The sequence below is a fragment of the Umbelopsis ramanniana genome (genome assembly GCF_025399195.1).
Source record: "Umbelopsis ramanniana AG unplaced genomic scaffold K450scaffold_1, whole genome shotgun sequence".
NCBI classification, from domain to species: Eukaryota; Fungi; Mucoromycota; class Umbelopsidomycetes; order Umbelopsidales; family Umbelopsidaceae; genus Umbelopsis; species Umbelopsis ramanniana.
This window is the reverse complement of record NW_026252087.1, coordinates 594,174-614,821: the sequence shown is the minus strand read 5'-3', so window position 1 is coordinate 614,821 and position 20,648 is coordinate 594,174. Positions and strand designations below refer to the sequence as shown.

Below are 20,648 nucleotides of genomic sequence, written 5' to 3'. Positions count from 1 at the left end.
AATAGATCGGCGTGTAAAATAAACTAGGTCATCCACATTGTATAAAATCATTAATCATAGCTAGAATGGCATAAATGCAGAGGACATAAAGCAAATCGATGTTATAGTCTTGATCTATTTTGTGTGTATGCTTCTATAGCTCGTCATGAATACAGGTGCAATTAATTTAAGCATTAGATTAATATTAACCTACTTTATTTTTCTGTCGAGAAGTTCTCAGTAAAGCCCCTCAATATCGTTCAGTGTTATATCGATGCACGTGCAGCGGCAGCAACCTAGCATGTAATAGAAGTAACGGCGCAGGTTAGGATCAGCATTTTTATGAGACAAATTCAAATATCCAATTTACAACAATGGCTATGAAAAAATTTACATGCAGTATGTATAAGCTTGAATCAAAAATTTGCGCATATATTAAGCGTTTACTGTCACTACTTTTGCACTTAACGAGTATTTTAATATATATAGACTAAAAAGTGCCAACTTTCAAGAAGTTCTCAGTTAGTATAGTGGTGAGTATCCCCGCCTGTCACGCGGGAGACCGGGGTTCAATTCCCCGACTGAGAGATTTTTTTTTCACAGCCTCGGCGGCCATGTTTTTTAGGTGCGAGCTTTGGTCCATTGCAAACGAAATCCTAATCGTTTCAGATGGTTGGATCACTATGTTCTTTTGACAACTTGTCGTATTAATTGGAAAGGGTTCGACTCTTTTGATATGTCATAATCTTTCTATATCATCTTTGTTCTCACTAGACAGGTGTTAAACTTTATGCAATAGCCTTCTTGACCAAAGTACTTCGCCGTTCTTTACCCACCTAAATAGATTTCCGTAGCACTGCGGTGTTACCTCCAAGTTCACTTCAATACGAAATATATTGCTAAGTAATATGGTCATTCATGGTCTGAGAAGGCAGCCTGGAAGACGACTGCATTCAAGTCTGTTTCCCAGATGAGGACCTCTCTCTAAACCGAAATTTATTGACACCTTGCCTTTCATCAAAAGAATCTTTCTTTTCTTGTTACTTGAAGTGCACTATTACTGTTTTTTTCGAAAAGTTTACGCAATTTGGCAATGATGTACCAAACACTGCTTTCAGCTCGCTACATCGTTCGAATTATTGGCTCTGCCTTCGGTTTGACAAATGTTCCCCACCTACGCCAATCAGTCCTATAAAGAACATCTGTCGTTCCCCATCTCTCTTTATTGAATGACCTTTCCTTATCATACCTCATTTTATATAAATTCGCTACTCTTTCTAGTACAGCTCTCATATATAAGGCACCGTATTTGGAGCTACAATCAAAACCGTTTGTCAGACCTTCAATCCTGCCGATTATTTAACAAGTATAGACCTATGTGATACCTTTTAATTGCATCGTTCATTTGCATTAAAGCAGAAACCTTTCAAGGCCGCTTACGTAGGATAGTGTGCGTCGAATGCATAACCCGTATATCGATCAACCTCACTCATTACCACAAGGCATTTTTGTGTATGGATCGTGGCTCGAAAGTGTCCAACCTAACTTCGTACCGTTCAGCTATGTAAGTCCCTTTCACGGCAACCAGTCGGGTTGACACTTCTCTTACTTCTAAAATCATTCTTCACTGCATGGAGAAACGGCCATTTAAACCGAAATAGAATATAAGTTTTCGACATCCATTCTGTGCTTACTTACCTTACGGTTCCATCTCATGGATGCCCATCGAAGGTCTTACGAGAAAGCTGTGTTGGCTCTTGGCTGTGTTTGTGTAAATACACTTATCGGGTACTGTATGGATTGGTCTAGACACGATATTTGAACAGATAGCTCGAACAGCTTCTCTCTGATGGCGGTGGTATCTGAGGAGAACCGTTTTATTCAACGAATTCGAAGAAGGTTACCATACACGCTCATTGTGATTCCAAGATCTGTGCAATAGCGACATTCTTTACTTACCTGGTATGCCATTTCAGCCCACCTGGTCGAAGCAGCCTCCCAGCGTTGTCGCATGTTCAAAGTGACTTTGGTGATCCGCAATGTACTGAGATAGCAGCAAGCCTGTTCTGGTATCAATAGACATTATATCATATTGGTGATGTCACACATGACCAAGGATGCCAAGATCAGTTATAGGGCGTTGGAATCCAAAGCGTGTTGTCGCAGGAATATTTGTAGATGAAGCCATCGCTCACTGCGATTGTCCTCTACCATATATATTTAATGGCTTTCATCACCTGTCCACATAACACCTCCAAAAAATTAGAATATTTTCTTTTTCACAGTCTCTGGCATCATAGTTCAAGGATACAGTGCCCCAAAAAAGTTCTTCAAAGCTATGGCTACAAACCAAAAACCTGTGTCAGTCATAAGAGGAGGTAGTCCGGATTCCTGCGTTTTCCACAACCTTATAGTAAAGCAATCTCGTGAGAATATGTTATAGAAACCCCAAGGTGAACTTATCGTCGAGTCAATAAATACATAAAAATATTGTCATAAGGATCAAATATTCCTAATATAATGAACTTCACTGCTGAAAGATTCTACAGAATAAAGAAGACAAACAGAAAATACTATAGTAGTAGCACATATAGGCTCTATTGTTGTGGTCTTAGTAAATACTAAAATATATATATAGGCACATCTTTATGACACTTCTCATAGGTGAGAACGATTTTATTCTGTTTAAGGCTGACATGCTTCTTTGCAAATGACGAAGTCATATCTCATACCAGTGACTTATGTATGGTAATTAAGACATGTTACTATCGTACAGTTTCATAATCAAAAAAGATCAGCTTTGTAAAGCGGTAGTTTCGCCTAAGATATTGTAAATTTACCAATGATTTTTAAAAAATTCGTACAAGTGGATGTCCAATTTTTTTTTCTCTCTTTTGCAGGCAAAAAGGATATAATATGAGCAAGTAAACTCATCAGTTTACTATCATACTTCAAAAAATTTCACATGATTCAGTGGTACTCAATAAAAAGATACGCCAATATTTCGTTGTTTTGCAAGGAAATGGCAAATAAAGTATTCAAGCTGTTATTCCGCGCGAAATAATATATTATGTCCAAGAAAATGACTGATTGAAATTTTTATTTAATGCTACTCAAAAAGGAACATAACTGAGATTTTTGAGAGCTTCCGGTCTTGTGTACTGCAAGTATGTTCACTGGCTTTTGTGGTGAGTGCGCTGCCTTTTTGAAACAATATTCAAATAAAAAAAAAGCCTGTGCATCGAGCGAGAGGGAGTATTGTATTAATACGAAAATAATAGAAGGCTAAAAAAATATATTTTTTTTATATTGCCTCACATAGTAAATACATGACGCTACCAGCAATTATTACAGTAGCACGAAACTAACCACTGGTAGCCGCTCATTATATTGCTAAGGCGTTTAAAGACTAAAAAGTGCCAACTTTCAACAAGTTCTCAGTTAGTATAGTGGTGAGTATCCCCGCCTGTCACGCGGGAGACCGGGGTTCAATTCCCCGACTGAGAGTTTTTTTGTCAGCCTCGGAGGCCATGTTTTTAGGTGCGAGCTTTGGTCGATTGCTTCGAGGGATTGGGATTTGGCTGATGATGGACTTTCTTTTGCAGCTGCAAGGTTTAATCCTTATCCGTGTTCTATGTTAAAGAACGGTAATAGCCTGATAGTAGTATTTACCACATGTCAATGTTCAGACGATCACAATTTCAAAGGCATTAAATTGATCAGTAAGTCATCAATTTTATTATGCATGGATTAGGTATATCGAGTGAAATCTAACATTGCTTCAAGAGCCATGATTCCATCCTTGCTAGTTTTCACCGCAGACATATCATTGTTCGCTCCAGGTTGGCGTTCCTTAATACGTCTGATTTGTCGTAAACGTTCAACCCAATGTGAGACATATTCATGACGGCCACCACCACCTGACTCCAAAAAGACCTGAGAGAAAATGTTCGCATGAAGAGCCATCTGACGTATGAAACCTGGTAGTGTTTGTGCAGACACCATCTTGAACTCTGCCATAGGACCTATCTCAGACATATTAGCTCGTCGCTGCATGATCACTTTAAAGAAGGTGTTGTCTGTCCCGGTGGAAGTAGTGTAAGGATCAGGATGCTGACCAGCACCAAGAGCATTGGTAGCAGAAGCAGTGGGACCAAGAAGTTCATCGCGTGAGCTGAGGATAACCTTAGATGAGTCTTCAGAATGTGGAGAAACGACAATATTAATGAAGTTGAATTGTCCAGGCAGAGTGTCGAATGCGTAATCTTTTCCAGAATCATTGTAAACAATATGAACAAAATCATTGCCGATATGCCTCTTCTTAAGGCTGCATTGCCCATCTCTTTCCAGATTGGTCGGCATGAGGGTTGCTGCATGGAACACTATTTCAGTTGTTTCGTCGTTCCAGAAATAAGCATATTTGCCATCAATGTCCATTTCACGATCCAATCCGCCAGTGTTGCTCTTACGGTCTTTCAGTCGTTGGATGGTACCAAGACCGTTGAGAAATGTCACATAATCAGGAGATCCATATTGATTGGCGAGAATTTCGATTTCGTGAGACTGGCCAGGTCCAACATAGACGACTCCTATTTTATGGAAGTTAACCACAGGAACCTTATCAAACATATCGAGGGCTCGCTGGAGAGTATCATCGTCGGGTAATGGTGGAGATATTTCTCGTAGATGGGCTAAATCTGCATAGTTTCCAAACTGTAAATACAGGAAGCTTGGGTCGAATGCATATTCATCTTTTCGCAGGCGACTCATCGTTGAAGATCCTTTGTCTGCAGTTGTAGGTGGAACTAGAATATCTTGTATATTGTTAGCAGACTTGATGTCCGGTGATTTGGCATCATCGGTAGGCTTCATCTCATGCTCTGTTGCCTCTGACATATTGGTCTCGGTATTGCTTTCATTAGTGAGTTGAGTAGTCGTACCGTCGCGATGTCCAGAGTCGTGATCGGAAAGTTGCACAAGATCCGTCAAGCCAAGTCCTCCGTCTGAATTATAATGCATCATCAAAAATGCTGGTAAAGTTAACGTGTCGATGTCGTTGCGTCGAATATCATTCTCGATTTTACACATGATTGATACTGTTCCAGAGGGTCGGCGAATCGTAGCTTCCACCCAACCCGTTGCAGATGCCGATGTCAATGTGAATAACGTATTTCCTTGAGACCAGGTTTTCGACATTTTCTTTGTTGATGAGGAAGGACCATTGCTACCAGAAGAATTAGATAGCGAAGAATTCATCAGGATGTCAGAAACAACGGATTTCTTAGGTGCTAAATCCGCATTTGCAAAACTGAATCGCGATAACATGTCAATGCATGTCAGAGTTTGTTCGTCTATTGTCTGCGTAGCCGAGTTTGCGCTCAATAAGCCCTTGACGATGTATGCGACATGGCGACGTCGTTCTCGTAGTGGAACAGCTATAAACCAGACGGTGATGACCTGGTATGCCATAATCAAAAGATATTGAGCAAATGCGCTTTGAAATGGCTGGGTACTGTTGGTGGAGCCAGGCGTATTCGCTTCATTCAGATGGCCAGATGACGTAGACGGTGTAATGTTTGGTGATTTGATGCTAGGAGAGTGCTGAGGGTTTGTGAGAGAATGTGAATATTGTATATATTTCAAAGCAATGGCGAACACTGGTTTGTACATGTCTCCGGTGAAGTTGGCATATAAGTTTGGTAGCCTAGCGAGACCAGACAAGAATTCCAGAATATGCACAGACACACTACTATGAGAAATGATTTGAGACATTTTCATAAGAATTTCGTTTAACATCTTGGAGATCGACAAGGGTAGTTCATGGCAGCAAACCGTTAATGCATTGATACAGGCTTTTGTCGCGCTAGTAATTTGCATGATACCAAAATAAAAGCAGAATACCAGTTCATCTTGCTTATTTTTGCTGAATATCCGGCGATAGCTGATCATGATGGTCAGCACATTATAGGCAAGGATACTGAGGTCATTACGCTTGATGTTTGATGGAAGGTTGGTCACATTTTCCAAGAATGTATGCTTTGTTATAAGCTCGCACATGGTTCCTCGAACTTGCTGTAAAACCTCAGTTGCGCCACAAAACAGATGCTTGTTGCTCATTTGAGCAGGTAGTGATTCCATCAAAAAAGAGACAGTGTTCCAGTTGCTATCCTTAGTGATAATATCCAGGTAGCATCTGAGAAGTTCAGATGCTGGCAAGATCCCAATGGCTGCCTCTTTTGATATATCTTTTGGGCTGTACGATACAATTATTCGACTTGGGCGTTCATTGTACATAGTAAAATCTGGATCGGCATACGATGGGTCTGAATGCGTGATTCCCAAACCTCGAATTTCACGGACTTGGACTCCTTCACGTTGACTATCCTTACGTGCCGCCGTATTTGCTGGTGACTCTTGATTGGATGGAGTATGTTCGGTTGGCTTACGAATTGATGAATTCTTGACAGACTCTTGGGGAAATCGAGTGCCATTAGCGTCAGAGCTTAAGATACTTCTGTCTCCCAATGCAAAAGAGTATTGTGTCGAAGCTTCCAGTGAGGTGGAAAGGTAAATGTGATGATCTGGTCGACATCTCAGACGAAGAAGAACGTCAAATGCTATGATTCGACAACTGTCATGAACAACCTTATCGTCGTCATAATCTCTTGCTATGGATAGAAGGCAGTCAAACACAAGTAGACAATATTTCGGATCCGAGCCTTGAAGAAGTTGATCAAATAGTTGCACAAGCCCGCTGGCAGATGCCACTCCTAAGCAGTATGGCGTCTGTGATGAAGAGTTGGGTAGATCAGATTGTTTTGCTTTGGCATCAGACGAAGTTGAAAGTGAATGAGAGGCGGTCGGCCGCGGAGTTCTCTCTTGGGTATGATGCTTCGATGAGCGGCGAGCCATCTGACTAACAGAGCGCTTCCTTTCACTTAAGGTTTGCTGAGAAGGCTGGGATTCAGGATGACGCATTGACCTTGGTTGACCGAGACATTTGCATTTAGAGCATGTATTCAGCGCCGACACCAAACTTTGAAAGGCTTCGTAATCGTTACAATCAGTTGCAACTTTGACAATGAGACTGACGGTTTTGTCGATAACATCTTTATCCCGGTTGGTTTGAACGACACCGGCTATTGGAATTATGATGCTGTTGACAAGATCGTTTAGGTAGAAATCGTATGTTGCATCGCATATATTCAAGATGATATCGAGCATTCGTAATCGAACCGTTCGAGAAGATGTAGGGCTTATGAAAAAAGTATATGTTGTCTCTTCCAAGAGGGACAACCAGGTTGCTGATGACGGCATGAGTAAATGCTCGGATTCGTAGTAACTCAAGAGACTCAACGCAACATCTTCTGGCAGATACCGTCGCATCAAGTGAAGGATATCCATATAGCTGTCTAACGGACCCTTATAATTGTTGTTATCGTGCAGTTGCTTTATATGTTGTAACAAGGCGAAAAATTGTTGTATTACGCTGGCCTGACTGGACGATGATAGGTGATCGGTTGACAAGTGTTTGACATGGTGTGTAGTGTCATCGCTGTGGACTGAGTTTGTGGGCGCAGCAGCATCAGCAATATCGTCCTCGGAAATGTCATCCAGTATGCTCTGAGAGTATTCCCGACATATGTCCCAGAAAATATCCCAGTCAGTCGTTATAATGGTGTGATTTTGTACACAAAGTAATAGGCTTTTGAAAATTTGAACGTTGATTAGAGCGTTCTTTTGCCGGAGAGCTCGTCGCATATACGATAATAAGACAGTACTTGAGGTCACATTGCCATAGTTACTTCCACGACTTTCCGCACTCCAAGCTGCTTGTGACAACAGAATTAAGGCTCCAAAAGCGATAAGCTCTTCGGATGAGCCTGAGGTAAGCGGCATTGTCATTGATTTGCAAAGTGTCAGCACAGCACTGTGTGCGCAGTGGGACCGCAGTAGATTTTTGAAGATCGACGTTGCGAAAGTCGCAGGCTGATATGATGGAGATGTGGGATCGGTAACGATTGCTGCTCGACACAAGATGTCCAAAAAGGCTTGCAGGCCATCCATTGGCACGAAGCCATAAGGAATGATGACATCGGCAAATTCTAGACAAGCCTTCTGATCAGCAGCGTCCTGAATGGTCCAAAAGCAACGCTTTATCGCCAAGATTACTTCTGTTACTTCACCCTCCTCAAACATGGCAAAATTGAACTTCATGATGGCAGTTATAAGACGAATGATTTGCTCAAGGTGTTTGGTGGCAGAATTTTCGGAATGTCCTGGACTTGTCGTATGAGTGTTGACGTTTGCTGATCCATCTGCTACTCGGTTGACCGATGATGAAGATACAGCGGAGGTCATAAAGCCGCTTTTATCGCCAGCCTTATCTACAGGTGAATGTGATAATGCTATATCTAGCCAGGAAATCAGCAGCTTTGTGATGTTCTTCTCGAAGCTCGTAATATCTCGTCCATCCTTAATAAGTTTTGAAAGTACTGAGTACATATCCTTTAAATCATCATAAACTGTGTGTTCTTTCAAAGCGTTGTAGAATGTCACTCTAGCCATTCCAAGACTCTCGTATTGACTGTCTATGCACGCAGCCATGAACTCGAATACTACATGTCGACATTCCTTGGGGGCTGTTGGTTGCATAATATTTTGTATGGTGAAAAATACATTTTCGAGGTGTGTAAAGGTGTATCGTTGACAAAGAATGGAAAATTCCTTGATCAGTCTCGTCCTAGTTACTATGCTTTGAGAGGATTCCAACAGCGGGATGATCGGCCTTGCATCAAGCGGTACTTGGGAGTTCAAATTGTTCAAATTGAGGCATGATTCGATTGTAACGCCTGTGCCTTTGGGACGCAAGAAGTTCGAGAGCCAACCTGAAGAGTTTGTCGACGAAAATCCTTTATTAGCCATGGGGCATCAGCAGCTTTGTATTGAGTCTATGAGTGAGAGCGAACAGAGGGAGTTCTGGATTGATTTCCTCGTGACTGCTCAGTAGCCCAAAGTTGGGTTTGACCAGCAAATTCATAGAAAAAAGTAACCTTTCGTATTTTTGTGCAGACTTTGCGACTCATGAACTATTCTGCGATGCCAATATTTAATTGCACAACTGTGCTTTGTATTGAGATGCAAATAAAAACTGGTTTTTTTTTTTAAGAGAAATTATATTTTAGAGCATGGTCCTGGAGACTTTTCCTTCGCATCGTAGAGAACGTCGATGTTTGAGTTTCAAATAGAAAACATGCGGTCCGAAAGGCATCGGATCGTATTTGATATGAAAACCAGTTATTTTGCAACAAGGAAGAACAAACATCGTAAAAGCTTCGATATCTATGCTTCAAACAATTGATTATAAAAAAATATACTTAACAGTGCTTCCTTTCGACAATCGACCACATATTTCCACTAAATAAGCGTGCACCAACAATACCGTCAGAAAAACATAAAGAGATGCAGTCGCAAATGTTAACATAAACTGCAATAGACAGTTTGGCGGCAATCCAGACGTTCCTGTTGGAAGTGAAAATTAAAGTGGTCGCCATCTAAGCTTGAAATACCGACTAGTAGCCTGTAAGTATCCTTAGTTCATAGTATATTCCATGGTCAGTGAGCTGGTTTTTTTTTCAAATGATTTGAGCAATCGATGTTCCATCAAGCAATAATACTTTATCGTAGACACATGGAAGTGCAACTGTTACTGACCACCTTTGTCATTTTCGACACAGTGATTGTGAAATTACTCCTGCATCAGCTCGCAAAAACGGCACCATAGGACACCGACTTTCGAAGATATATAATGAAAACCAAAGCATATGAATCTAACTTTGTCTAATTTCCGTGACGCTTCAGAAATTGACTGGGACCTGAATTTGTCTTCCTTGCAGCTGCTGGTCAACTTGCTATCGTCTTCCCATTCATAATTATAAGATCGCACGTACAGGCTAGAGTTTGCTTATATTTCAGTGAACGAGATTGCAAACCGATCTGGCAACTGCCAAATGTAGGAAAAAAATTATCAAGAGCTATCTTGCAATAAGCAATTTATATCGGTCATGGAATGGGTCGATGATAGCCCGCAAGACAAGCTTATAGTTATATCAAATGACCCATTCCACGTTCTACCACTGATTATTGAATCATAAACGTAGCTTAAGCAAGATAAACAAAACAGATCGTTCTTTTGAAAAGCTTTATAGTCAAGTTTTCCTTACTATAATTGCTCATAGTCAGGCCAAAGTGAGATGAAAATGACTGTATGATGTTAAGGCGACAGCAATGCGCCATTTGTTGCTCGTTAATTATTATTTGACATCATATAGAGAAGCCGCCATGTTTATGTGATGAAATTTACGTGATGTCGTGACCATAAAGCAATATTTTCAAAGACACTTTCAGCATCGAAGCTTTTTGGTCATAAGAAAAGTAAGCGCGCACATCAAACACTTTTTTGTCGGGTATCAAAACCAGCGGATTGCAAGTCACAAATTTCAGAGAGAGATTTTTTTTTTTTTTTGCCTTTGCGAGACAAAACCTATTGCAATTTTGTAGATCAGCATTGTCATTCAGTAGAAAACATTGTAGCTCGCCAACTTAGATAGATCAAAAATGGTTTCGAAGAACTCGGCATCAGCGGTGAAGAAATCCAAAGTAAGCGATCGTTCAGCGAACACAACCGCTGAAATCACACCCCTCGAGTCCGAGAAGAAGAGGAAGGATTCACACATTCAAAAGAAAGACAAGGCTCTAGCTGTCGCCAATCACATAACAAAGCCTAATGGAGTCGAAAAGACGGTTACAGTGTCCGAAAATACTGTCAATAAGTCTGAAAAAGCTAGCAGCTTGCATCAAACGAAGGCTCTTGCTGGAGTGTTGAGTAGATTCCCCATTGTCTTCACGAAAGACTCAAAGTAAGAATCTCTCTTTCATACGAGTTCTTGTAAAAATCGCTGATTCCTAACGATTCTTCCTTATTGATATTAGATATTTCTTTTGCTGTGTTTCCAATACCATCAAAATTTATAATGTCACCTCTGGTGAAGTAGTGAAGACGCTATCGACATCCGCTCTTCAAGGCGGTCACCGAGACACCGTCACAGCTTTGTGTCTGAACCCAAAGAATCCGTTGCAACTGTACTCTGCTAGTTTGGACGGGACAATCAAACTTTGGGACTATAATGACAACATTCTTTTGAAGGTGATGATCTAAAACGGAACACTTGAGCTATGCACGAGGTATATGTACTAATGATATTTTTGAAATGTACAATGTAGACACATCAAGTCAACCTACCCATCGAAAACATGGTCATTTCACCACAGCACCCAGAAAACGCTTATATCGTCACCAGAAGATCTGGATCCAATCCTGGTAAGCTCATACCGCCCGTGATCATGATATCAGAGACATCATATTCATGTATACTTATATTCATATAATGATTAGAAACCAAAGGAAAAACTGCCGTATACCGATATGCCTTCCAAAAGAGCAACCAGCCTGATGGCCTTACTCGCATCACCAAGTCAAAGGATAGCTCTGTCATCGCCGTTTCGGCTGATGGCCGCTTCCTAGCAACTGCTTCTCGCTACAGAATTTCTATCTGGGAAATCACTAATGATAAAGAAGTGAGCAAGGAAGATGTGCGAACGTAAGTTTGAAGGTATAAGTGAGAGTGTTACTGGATGATCATAGCTAACTTCCTTTCTTTGTGTCATAAAGGTATACATCTCCTGAACTAGTGACTTGTTTAGCATTCAGCCCCACAGAACCATGTCTAGCCATTGGTGACGAGGCAGGAAAAATCACGTTGTATTATTGCTTCACTCCTGAAACCGAGAAAACTCCTGTAACTGCATTAATGCATTGGCACCATCGTCCTCTCAACACATTATCTTTCACAGCTGATGGCGTGTACTTGCTGTCTGGTGGTGAGGAGCCTGTATTGGTCATGTGGCAATTGGAGACGGGCCACAAGCAGTTCCTACCCAGAGTCGGTGGTGAGATCAAGTCTATCACCATCTCGCCAAATCAATCACTGTATGCACTTAGCGAAGCAGACAACTCTATCCGGATCATCAACGCAGTATCTCAGCAAATTGTTCGCATAATTCAAGGTTTGCAGTATGGTAAGTTTTCTACTCTGGGCTATATTATGGAAATTTCCAATAGTAAGGAGTTGCGCTAATCAGAGCTCCCACATAGCTCAAGTTGCATCCAATACCTATCCACTTTACACTGGTCTTGTCATCGAGCCTCGAAATCATCACGTCGTTATGAACGGTGTTCCCGGCAACATCCAGTTCTATAACCCATACTTGGACTCACATGTGTTAGATTTGGAAGTTGCGCCGATTACCAGAATATCTCGCCCAGATGAAAATGAGCTCATTTTCTCTCTTGTGAGACATGTTGCTTTCATGGACGACGGCTCGTGGATGGCTACAATTGATTCACGCGACGATAATGTCACTACACCAGAGCTCTATCTCAAGTTTTGGGCCTGGGATCCTGATGCGCAATCGTATATTTTGAAGACTAGAGTAGACTACCCACACTCTGCAGATATTACATCCTTATCCTTCAGACATGGCTCTGATTCTGATGTATTGATGGCTATCACAGCGTCCGCGGACAAAACATTCAAAATCTGGCATTTGACGAATGATCTTGGGCGTCATCATGCAAGCAGTGAAGCATCCTGGGCTTGTCGATCAGTTGGCTTTTATCGAGATAATACACCAACCGTCACTTCCTTCTCACAAGATGGAAGTATGCTTGCTGTTGCCTTTGGTCAGGTTTTGACTATTTGGGATCCAATTGCAAATAACATCCAAGGTACCTTAGCCCTTCCCCCACAGCAATGTCATATTCAACGATTAGCATTCCTGGGCAGTACACCGTTCATCGCTGTTGTCACAAAGTCTCACTTGTATGTCTGGAACTTGCTCACTTGTACAGGTAAGAAAGGGTGTTTGTATGGAAATATCTATGTGCATTTACTAAATTCGCTTTTATTTCGAAAGTGTGGTGGAGTTACAATATGTCGATTGATCATCTCGCAGTAGATCAACAAACTGGTGTATTCGCTGTGGTCTGCAATGCTCAGGACAGCAAGGAGTCGCGATTCATTGTCTTTGAGCCTACTTCTCCCGTTCCAAAGTTCGTGCATACAGCTTCTGAAATATGCAAGGCGATTGCATGGATACCTGTGGAGAACCATGAAGTCAGCAATTCTTTATTGTCCTCCAACATCGTGTACTTAAACCAAAACTGCGATCTGCAAGTATTGCACGCATCTGGTGATGACTTGGAAGTGGAGCAAGAGCTTGAAGGCGCCAAATTGCTCAAGGGTAATACGGAACGATCGTTCTTTGCTGACATTTTCGGCAAGTCTAACAAGTCTGCGGAAGACCGTCGATGGGATCAACAACGGGTTGAAACAGCTGAAGCTCTGCGACAAGAAGCAGCAAGTGCTCCAAGAAGCCGTGCTACAGCAAGAACTAAGCAAGGATCGGAGTCTACCTTTTTGGATGCGCCAAGCCATGTTATACAAAGTGTGGATAGCATTTTTGAGCTCTTCATGGATTCTATTATGCCCAAGCGACCCGATGCTGAAGATCGAGATGCGGAAATGGACGAAACCGATGAGGTAGAAACTGCTTCCCACACGGAATCGGAGGCTGGAACAACTTTCGATATGATGGCAGCCGCTGTGCCGTTGTCCGTTCAAGAGGCCGATCAAGACATTGAACTTGTCCCCGTGTTCGACTCTTTGAATGAATTTTTCACCAAGACTGCAGGTTTGTCAACATAAGCTTCTTTACCAAACAATGCAGAGTATTGATTCGACTTCTTACATACGTACTTAAATTTTACAGAGTTGAACATTAATGGAAAGGTCAACGGCGCAGTTCAAGTTGAAGAGGAATCATCATCTGATGAGGATAGTGAAGAGGATACAGCAGACATAGAATGGTAAATCGTAAAGCATCTCCACACACCATGTACATTCACACTTAGATCCTGTAGTTATATGTCGGGTAGCATTCTTTCGCTGTCATATTGGCTAAAGTGCTGTCAGTCGAGTACAGACCAGACATTTGAATACATTTTTTTAACAACAATATTAACATGGTATTTGGGGAGAGATTGACGTTTTTTTTTTTCTTTAAAATTTAACTTATCGACTGATGCTTCGTTTGCAAGCTAGCAAAAACGACCCATCCAATCATATTGATAAAAGGTGGCGGTTACATCTGTGTTGTGTGCTATTTTATCGAAAACATGCTAACATGGGGCATATAGTGGGGCTTTGGTACATTATAGAAAAGTACAGCACAACACATCATTCATCCTCTTCCACAGACACAGCCTTTTTTCGCTGCCTGACACGAGATGCAATCGTATCTGGTTCTTCGCCAGAAGTTGGTGAACTGCTCTTCAAAGAGTGTTTTTCGAACTCTACTTGATCTGTGTCTTCTTGTTCCTCATTTTCATCGAGGGTATCGTCTCTGGATGCCATAACGCGACGCGAAGACGTTGATCGACCTCGATGATCGCTGTCAACTGATCTATCCCTTGCCTGTGAAGTGGGTCGATGTACCTCTGCTCCTCTACTCAGACTCCTTGCAACGTTTGGCGAAGAAGATCGGCTGTTGGCGGGTGAAACACCAGGTGGGAGGACAGGGCCGCCAGGATGGAGCTGTCGTGAGCGTCTAGAAGGATTGAATTGTCCACATTTGGGGCATATGTATTCTATTGACTATTAGTACTCTTGTAGCACGGCACAATGTGTCCAGAGAAAAATATACTTACGAATTGTTTCGATCTCTTGAGGAAGAACCAACCCGTTATGAGTAGAGCAGTGATTACAGATCAGCGCGTATTTCGTTTCTGGACCATCTTCACCCACTAGGGCATCCACTAATTTATCATACCACTGACGCTCTGTTGGTACTGAAGGGCGTAACTGCAATTGGGCTAGACACACAAAAGCATCAATATGTGCTTGTAGCTATGATACATCATCTGAAATAGTTACTTACGCATAGGTTGTCCAAGTTGAAGAGGTTGGGCTTTAGAAAGACTGTTTGGTTGCATATTTGGGTTCGCAGCTCGATTAGGGACGGGATAGTTAGGTGCCATTTGAGAGGAGCGACCTTGAGAAGCTTGTAGGCCTTGGGGAACTGAACAACAAAGATGATTATTACATGACATCACGGCATGCTTGACTTTCATTGAAATATACTAACATTGTGGATTTCTTTCGCGACCTTTGTTAGAGGAACCAGGGTGAGACGATGGTGGCGCTGGCTTGGCCTTTGGCGATGACGTCTGATCGTAACGCTCAAGGAGCGATTTGGTAGTGTAATAGGATGTCTTCTTCTTGAGCTCTTCAACTTTGAGTTTTTGCTTAGAGCGAAGGCTCGACAGATTCGACTCTGTAAAATATACAGCATTAATACCGATGCTAGCTGACGGATTATAGTGTACACCTGATTCTCCTTACCTTCGTTTGCCTGCTTTCGATTATAAAACCACTTCAATCCTCGTCTGCCGAGGTAAATGCTAGAAGGCGAGAGAACACATGAGCAAAAAAGTACCTAGGATCCAATTTCTTAGGATACCCCTCTCTTTTTCATATACTCACATTACCGGAATTAGGAGTACGGGGGCTACTTTGAGAGCAAAGGTCTCGAACTCGACGTCTGCGTTATGTAAGGTTGCAAAGCAATAAGCTAGGTATATAGCCCACAGCGCGAGTCCGTAAAGCATAAACATAACATTTATTCGACGTTCCCGTATCTTGATCTCAGAAAGCTTCACTTCAGCCTTTTGGACCTTGTCGTCAAGTTCTGATAAGATTTTCTCGTAGTCCCCATCGTCTGTTTTCTAATGAGTTGAATCGTGGGAGACAGTAGCCCAAGGCAACGAAGATAATGAATACTAGGAACAGTCAAACATATTTTGGTTTCTAAGAAATACCTTTTGTCTTGAAATCCAAGCACCCATTCTAAATTCTGAGGATCGATCAAGGAAGACTTGGGACGATGAGAGGAGGTCAGCCGAGTGCGTGACTCTCCGTAAGTTCTCAGCAAAATATTGCCCAAATGGCCCAAAATGGGAAATTTCTAGTTCATTGTCACGTCCATCACAATATTGGAAACAACTGAGGAGTGAAGTAGTTTGCAGCAATCAGCTAATGACAAAGGCAGAAGTGGTTCAAAAATCATTTATTTGGTTATATGGTCTCATCAGGCTACTGTTCACAATTTTCGAAAAGCTTAGCGATCTTTACAATATCGACGTTGCCTCCGCAGAGAATGACGCCTATATTTCGAATATTTTGCTCATCGCACATGGCTTTGAACTCTTTGTTATGGAGCGCAACAGAAACTCCCACTGCGGCACTTGGCTCTATACAGAGCTTGAGATATGTCCACACCAGCTTCGTTGTTCGAATGATATCTTCTTCTGATACCGTAAAAACGCCGTCAACTTTGTCCAAAATGATGGGAAGTGTGTTTGTGCCGACATTTGTAAGTAAGCCGTCAGCCACAGAAGTAGCGCCTACTGCATTCAATACGTGATCTTTTGCAACGAATGACAAAGAGCAATCATTGACATTCATAGGCTCAGCAGCGAATATCTTAACTTTAGGACTTAGGTTTCGGATTGCCGTTGCGATGCCGGAAAGCATGCCACCCCCACCTACTGGTACGATGATAGCATCTAAAGGTGTACCTTGGTCTTCAGCTTGTTTTAAGAGTTCCAACGCCATTGTGCCCTGTCCAGCCATTACATTGAAGTTATTGAAAGGATGAATGAATGTTGCACCAGTATCTGCTATCACTTTAGCAGCCTAATACGAAAATTATGTTGCAAATCAATACTCCAGCCGAAGTTTTTAATTCATAGTCGTAGCTAGTAACGTACCGTATCTTCCCTTGCTTGTAAAGTAGGCTCACATTCAATTACTTTTGCTCCATATCCACGCACGGCAGATTTCTTGACCTCGGGTGAGTTACTGGGCATAACCACATACGCTGGTATACCACGAAGTTTGGCTGCCAATGCTAAAGCTTGAGCATGGTTTCCAGAGCTATGTGTACAGACGCCTTTTTGAGCATCCTCATTGCTCAGCAGTGCAATCGCATTGCTGGCGCCTCGAAATTTAAAAGCTTGCAAAGGCAGGAATGAGCTTGCGCTGTCGCAATCATTTATTCACATTGTATACTGTGGATTACTCACAACCACTTTTCTGCAACAATTCACATTTGAACAAAAGTTGTCGAGTGAGACCTTGATATTCGGCAATCTCATTCAGGATGGTAGAAGTTAATACTGGTGTGGTATGAACGTGAATTCGAGCTGCCGCTGCTTGTATATCGTTAATATTCAACGTGGTCATTTAGAGGGGTGAAAAAGAGAGAAAAGGTTTATAAGGGAAGTTTTCAGAACTCTTTTTCTATGTCCGTAAGACCTATTGCATTTCGCAAGCAACAGCTTCGGTTTCGTCGTCATCGTCGTCATCCATTTCTTCTCCTCCATTCCTCTCTATCCAACGTCTTCGTGCAGTAAGCCTTGCAGATAAGACTGCCAGCATGCTTCGAGTCAGAAGTCCCTCTCCCTCATGCTCGACGCTATTTTGTTGATTTCTTGTCACAATTTGGTCCATCTGCCACATCCTTGATGAAGTCGTATAAGAAGTCTTAGCTGTAGGATCTGTGATAGGAGACGTCGAAATGCTGTTTGCATTTGGTTCAAATATCTTGACCGTATTATCGATTCCCGAGATAGCCACCACAGGATTGTAGGGATGACCCTGCATATGCAAATAGTTAATTCACCCGATACACTATAAAGCATTATCAACCTTTTTCTCTTACCTGAATTACGTTTACCGTTTCATCGTCGGCTTTGAGTATTTGTACAATGCGGGTTGTCTTCTTATCCCAGAAAAAAGCATTTCCTTCATCACTGCCAGACACTATATATTCGTCATTAGGCCCAAAAAAGTTGACATCCTTGACCGTCTAAATTTGACATTCAATGCAGTTAAGAGCCTGGGCGGCGTGTCATAGCATACTTGATCCTCAAAAAGCTCTTACATGTTTGTTACAGTGTCCAACGTATTTTGCTCTGCGACCAATAACGTCAACATCACTCTCTAGCTGACTACGATCCTTGTTCGTACTGCTTCGTATGCGTATCCATTCGTCATCAGAGTCATTGTCCACCTCGTCTTCCGAATCTGTTCCATGATCTGCGTCATTGTCATCGTCGCTGCTATCATCGCTGCTACTATCAGTCTCGATGGTATCATCGCTGTCGTTCTCTTCATCATTATGGCTGCTGTTGTGCGAAGTTTCAGACTGTTGATTCGTACTCTTGCTGTCGTCGGTCGTCTGATCGCCAGTCGCAAGTAAGAGTGCATCCTCAGCTTCTTCAAGTTCATCCACAGCATCGTACGGATCGCTTTCAATCATGGCATCTGATTTTTCTTCAGTTTCTTCTGTACTGTTGCTAACACGTAGCCGCTTTCCTAATTTACTCGAACCTACTGTATGGCTTCATCAGTATGTATAGTTTTTCAAACCCAAATACACGACGAGATTCAATAAAGAAAATACGCTCCAATTGCGGTATTGTTTATATATTTACCTGATTCGACGCTCTCATGATTGCTCGTATCTGAAGCGTGACCAGAGCGCTTCTTGATATACAATGACGTGCCTTCACCGGGACTTTGAGATCCATCACTTTCGTTATTGTCCAAGCATAAAATGTACATGTAGTTTACCCAGTTCGTGGAGACAACTTGGTCTAATTGCTCTGATAGCTGTATTGTGGGTTGACTTTCTGTATCGTCGTTCTCATCTTCGGGTTCAGATATGCCTTCTAGTACTTCTTCAGCTTTTTTCATGTCCGCTAAGAAAGAGTCCATCATATCGAAGGGACTGGAAAACTGAAAGTTGCCATCCAAGATTCCATATTGCTCTGATTGCACTACACTTTCGTTTTCTGCTTCTGCCATACTTTTGTCAGTAGCTGTATTTACATCCAATGAGTCTGAAGATTCGGCTTTTGCCGCTGTATAGAGCTCAAGAGCATGTGTTGCCAAATTACGAGCTTTTTGTATCCATTCTGACGTTTGATCCATGTCGTGCTTTCCATTACCACGTCCAACCAACCAGAAAGATACAGCTAGACACCATAGCCCTCGCCATGTTTTTGGTGCTATATGTTCCGCCAGCATCATGTCGCGTAGCGCTTCGGAGCTGTCAGTTTTTGCATTTTCACTTCCTGGTGTGTCAACTTGTGATGCCAGACCTCTTGACGCTGCCTCCATGCCGAAGCCCCAGACCTTGCGAATAAGAACCTCTTCTTTGTTTTTATCATCGTGGTAGAGTCTTGCGGTCCAGTTGGCTATTGAACTCATATGCTGATTTTCGATGAACGTACTGGTCTTTTGAATCGTTTCTTCAGCATTTCTGCTTTTGAAGCTGGCCACTATTTCCTTCATGTCACTGAGATTCTGCAAACGCATAGCCATACTTTCATGTGTCGAACGCTTTCTTTTTGAGCTCGATTTGAGTCTTTTAGATCTGCTACGTCGGACTGGCGAGTCGTTCATATTAAACAGATAAATTCCATCAGAGGACCAGCTTCCGATTAACTAAAAAAAAGTTCGACATGTTATTCACAAACCTTCATCGGAGATTGAGGATTTGATATTTTAACGTACCTCTTGACCGTTGGCATCGCTAAATTTACAGGCTGTGACATGCTTGGATCGCCTAGATCCAGTATCTCGGTCGTTGGCAAACTTTCTAATACATCGTGACATTTTTCCAAACGTCGGATTTCGCCCAGCACCTCCTCCTCCGGAACCTATCATTCTGCGATCATGAAGATAAATGTACGTATCCATGCCACCGACTGCGAAATACTCTGGCTTGAGCTTGTTTAGACTGATTGTGTTGAGATCAATATCATACGGGTAGTAATTGAGTAGCGGGCTGGGACATCCTTCCGGCGCATCTGATGGTAAGTTGGCGTTGGGATAGGACCGAGCTGGTCTATGTGACGCGAGAAGGAAAGACCGAACTGTATGATGACTGCATATATGCGGACGTCGTAAGTCAAAGTGTCGAACAGTACCTAAGTTGTACATATTGTTTAGTCCATAGATCTATATATACCAGCACAAAATCATCAATTCATAGCCATACCATCTTCACTGCAAGTCAGGAATTCAAATGGATTGCGATCGTCCACTGCGATCCTCTTCACTCTATCTCGGTGACATGTGTATACATGACGCAATCCGCTGCCACCTGACAAACGCCCATTTTCCAACGATCTGGCGGAGACGTCGAAAACTCGCACTTCTGAGTCTCCGGCTGCTGATACTATTACAGTGTCCGAGGTCTTAGGCATAAACTTTGCAGAGAAGATATTCGCCCTATGCCCTACGAAAAACAGATTCAGAAGAACAGAAAACTGTCTGTCAGCTTTACCAATGCTACGTACCAGTTTCAATGTTACAGGCTAGGCGATAATCATCAGTTTTCTTCCATATGCATAAGTGGGTATCGTCGGAGCCAGACAGAAGCTTGTCACCTTCTTTAGACCAGCTTGAAAGGACAATACA

General features: G+C 42.2%; 4 protein-coding genes and 2 non-coding genes across 6 annotated transcripts; 3 read left to right on the top strand and 3 right to left on the bottom strand.

Moving 5' to 3' along the window:
* The first annotated feature begins 495 nt into the window (after nt 1–495).
* Nucleotides 496–567, top strand: K450DRAFT_t5. Its single transcript has one exon. It is a non-coding gene; the product is annotated as a tRNA-Asp (tRNA).
* Nucleotides 568–3,414: 2,847 nt separating this feature from the next.
* Nucleotides 3,415–3,486, top strand: K450DRAFT_t6. Its single transcript has one exon. It is a non-coding gene; the product is annotated as a tRNA-Asp (tRNA).
* A 206-nt stretch (nt 3,487–3,692) lies between these two features.
* On the bottom strand, nt 3,693–8,939 carry K450DRAFT_217575 (uncharacterized protein). Its single transcript, XM_051585068.1, has one exon. The coding sequence runs from the start codon at nt 8,902–8,904 to the stop codon at nt 3,730–3,732; it is 5,175 nt and encodes a 1,724-aa protein (XP_051449706.1). The 5' UTR covers nt 8,905–8,939; the 3' UTR covers nt 3,693–3,729.
* A 1,576-nt stretch (nt 8,940–10,515) lies between these two features.
* K450DRAFT_217571 (uncharacterized protein) lies at nt 10,516–14,032 on the top strand. The gene is made up of 8 exons (XM_051585067.1): nt 10,516–10,898; nt 10,972–11,185; nt 11,263–11,359; nt 11,435–11,639; nt 11,711–12,117; nt 12,194–12,949; nt 13,015–13,795; nt 13,870–14,032. The coding sequence occupies exons 1-8, from the start codon at nt 10,597–10,599 to the stop codon at nt 13,880–13,882; spliced, it is 2,775 nt and encodes a 924-aa protein (XP_051449705.1). The 5' UTR covers nt 10,516–10,596; the 3' UTR covers nt 13,883–14,032.
* Nucleotides 13,850–16,052, bottom strand: K450DRAFT_217565 (uncharacterized protein). Its single transcript, XM_051585066.1, has 7 exons — nt 15,977–16,052; nt 15,642–15,883; nt 15,501–15,559; nt 15,244–15,432; nt 15,037–15,177; nt 14,807–14,971; nt 13,850–14,746 (listed from the first exon to the last, which is right to left on the bottom strand). The coding sequence occupies exons 1-7, from the start codon at nt 16,001–16,003 to the stop codon at nt 14,337–14,339; spliced, it is 1,233 nt and encodes a 410-aa protein (XP_051449704.1). The 5' UTR covers nt 16,004–16,052; the 3' UTR covers nt 13,850–14,336.
* Nucleotides 16,053–16,201: 149 nt separating this feature from the next.
* K450DRAFT_217562 (uncharacterized protein) lies at nt 16,202–17,527 on the bottom strand. The gene is made up of 3 exons (XM_051585065.1): nt 17,243–17,527; nt 16,928–17,172; nt 16,202–16,853 (listed from the first exon to the last, which is right to left on the bottom strand). The coding sequence occupies exons 1-3, from the start codon at nt 17,400–17,402 to the stop codon at nt 16,251–16,253; spliced, it is 1,008 nt and encodes a 335-aa protein (XP_051449703.1). The 5' UTR covers nt 17,403–17,527; the 3' UTR covers nt 16,202–16,250.
* Nucleotides 17,528–20,648: the final 3,121 nt, after the last annotated feature.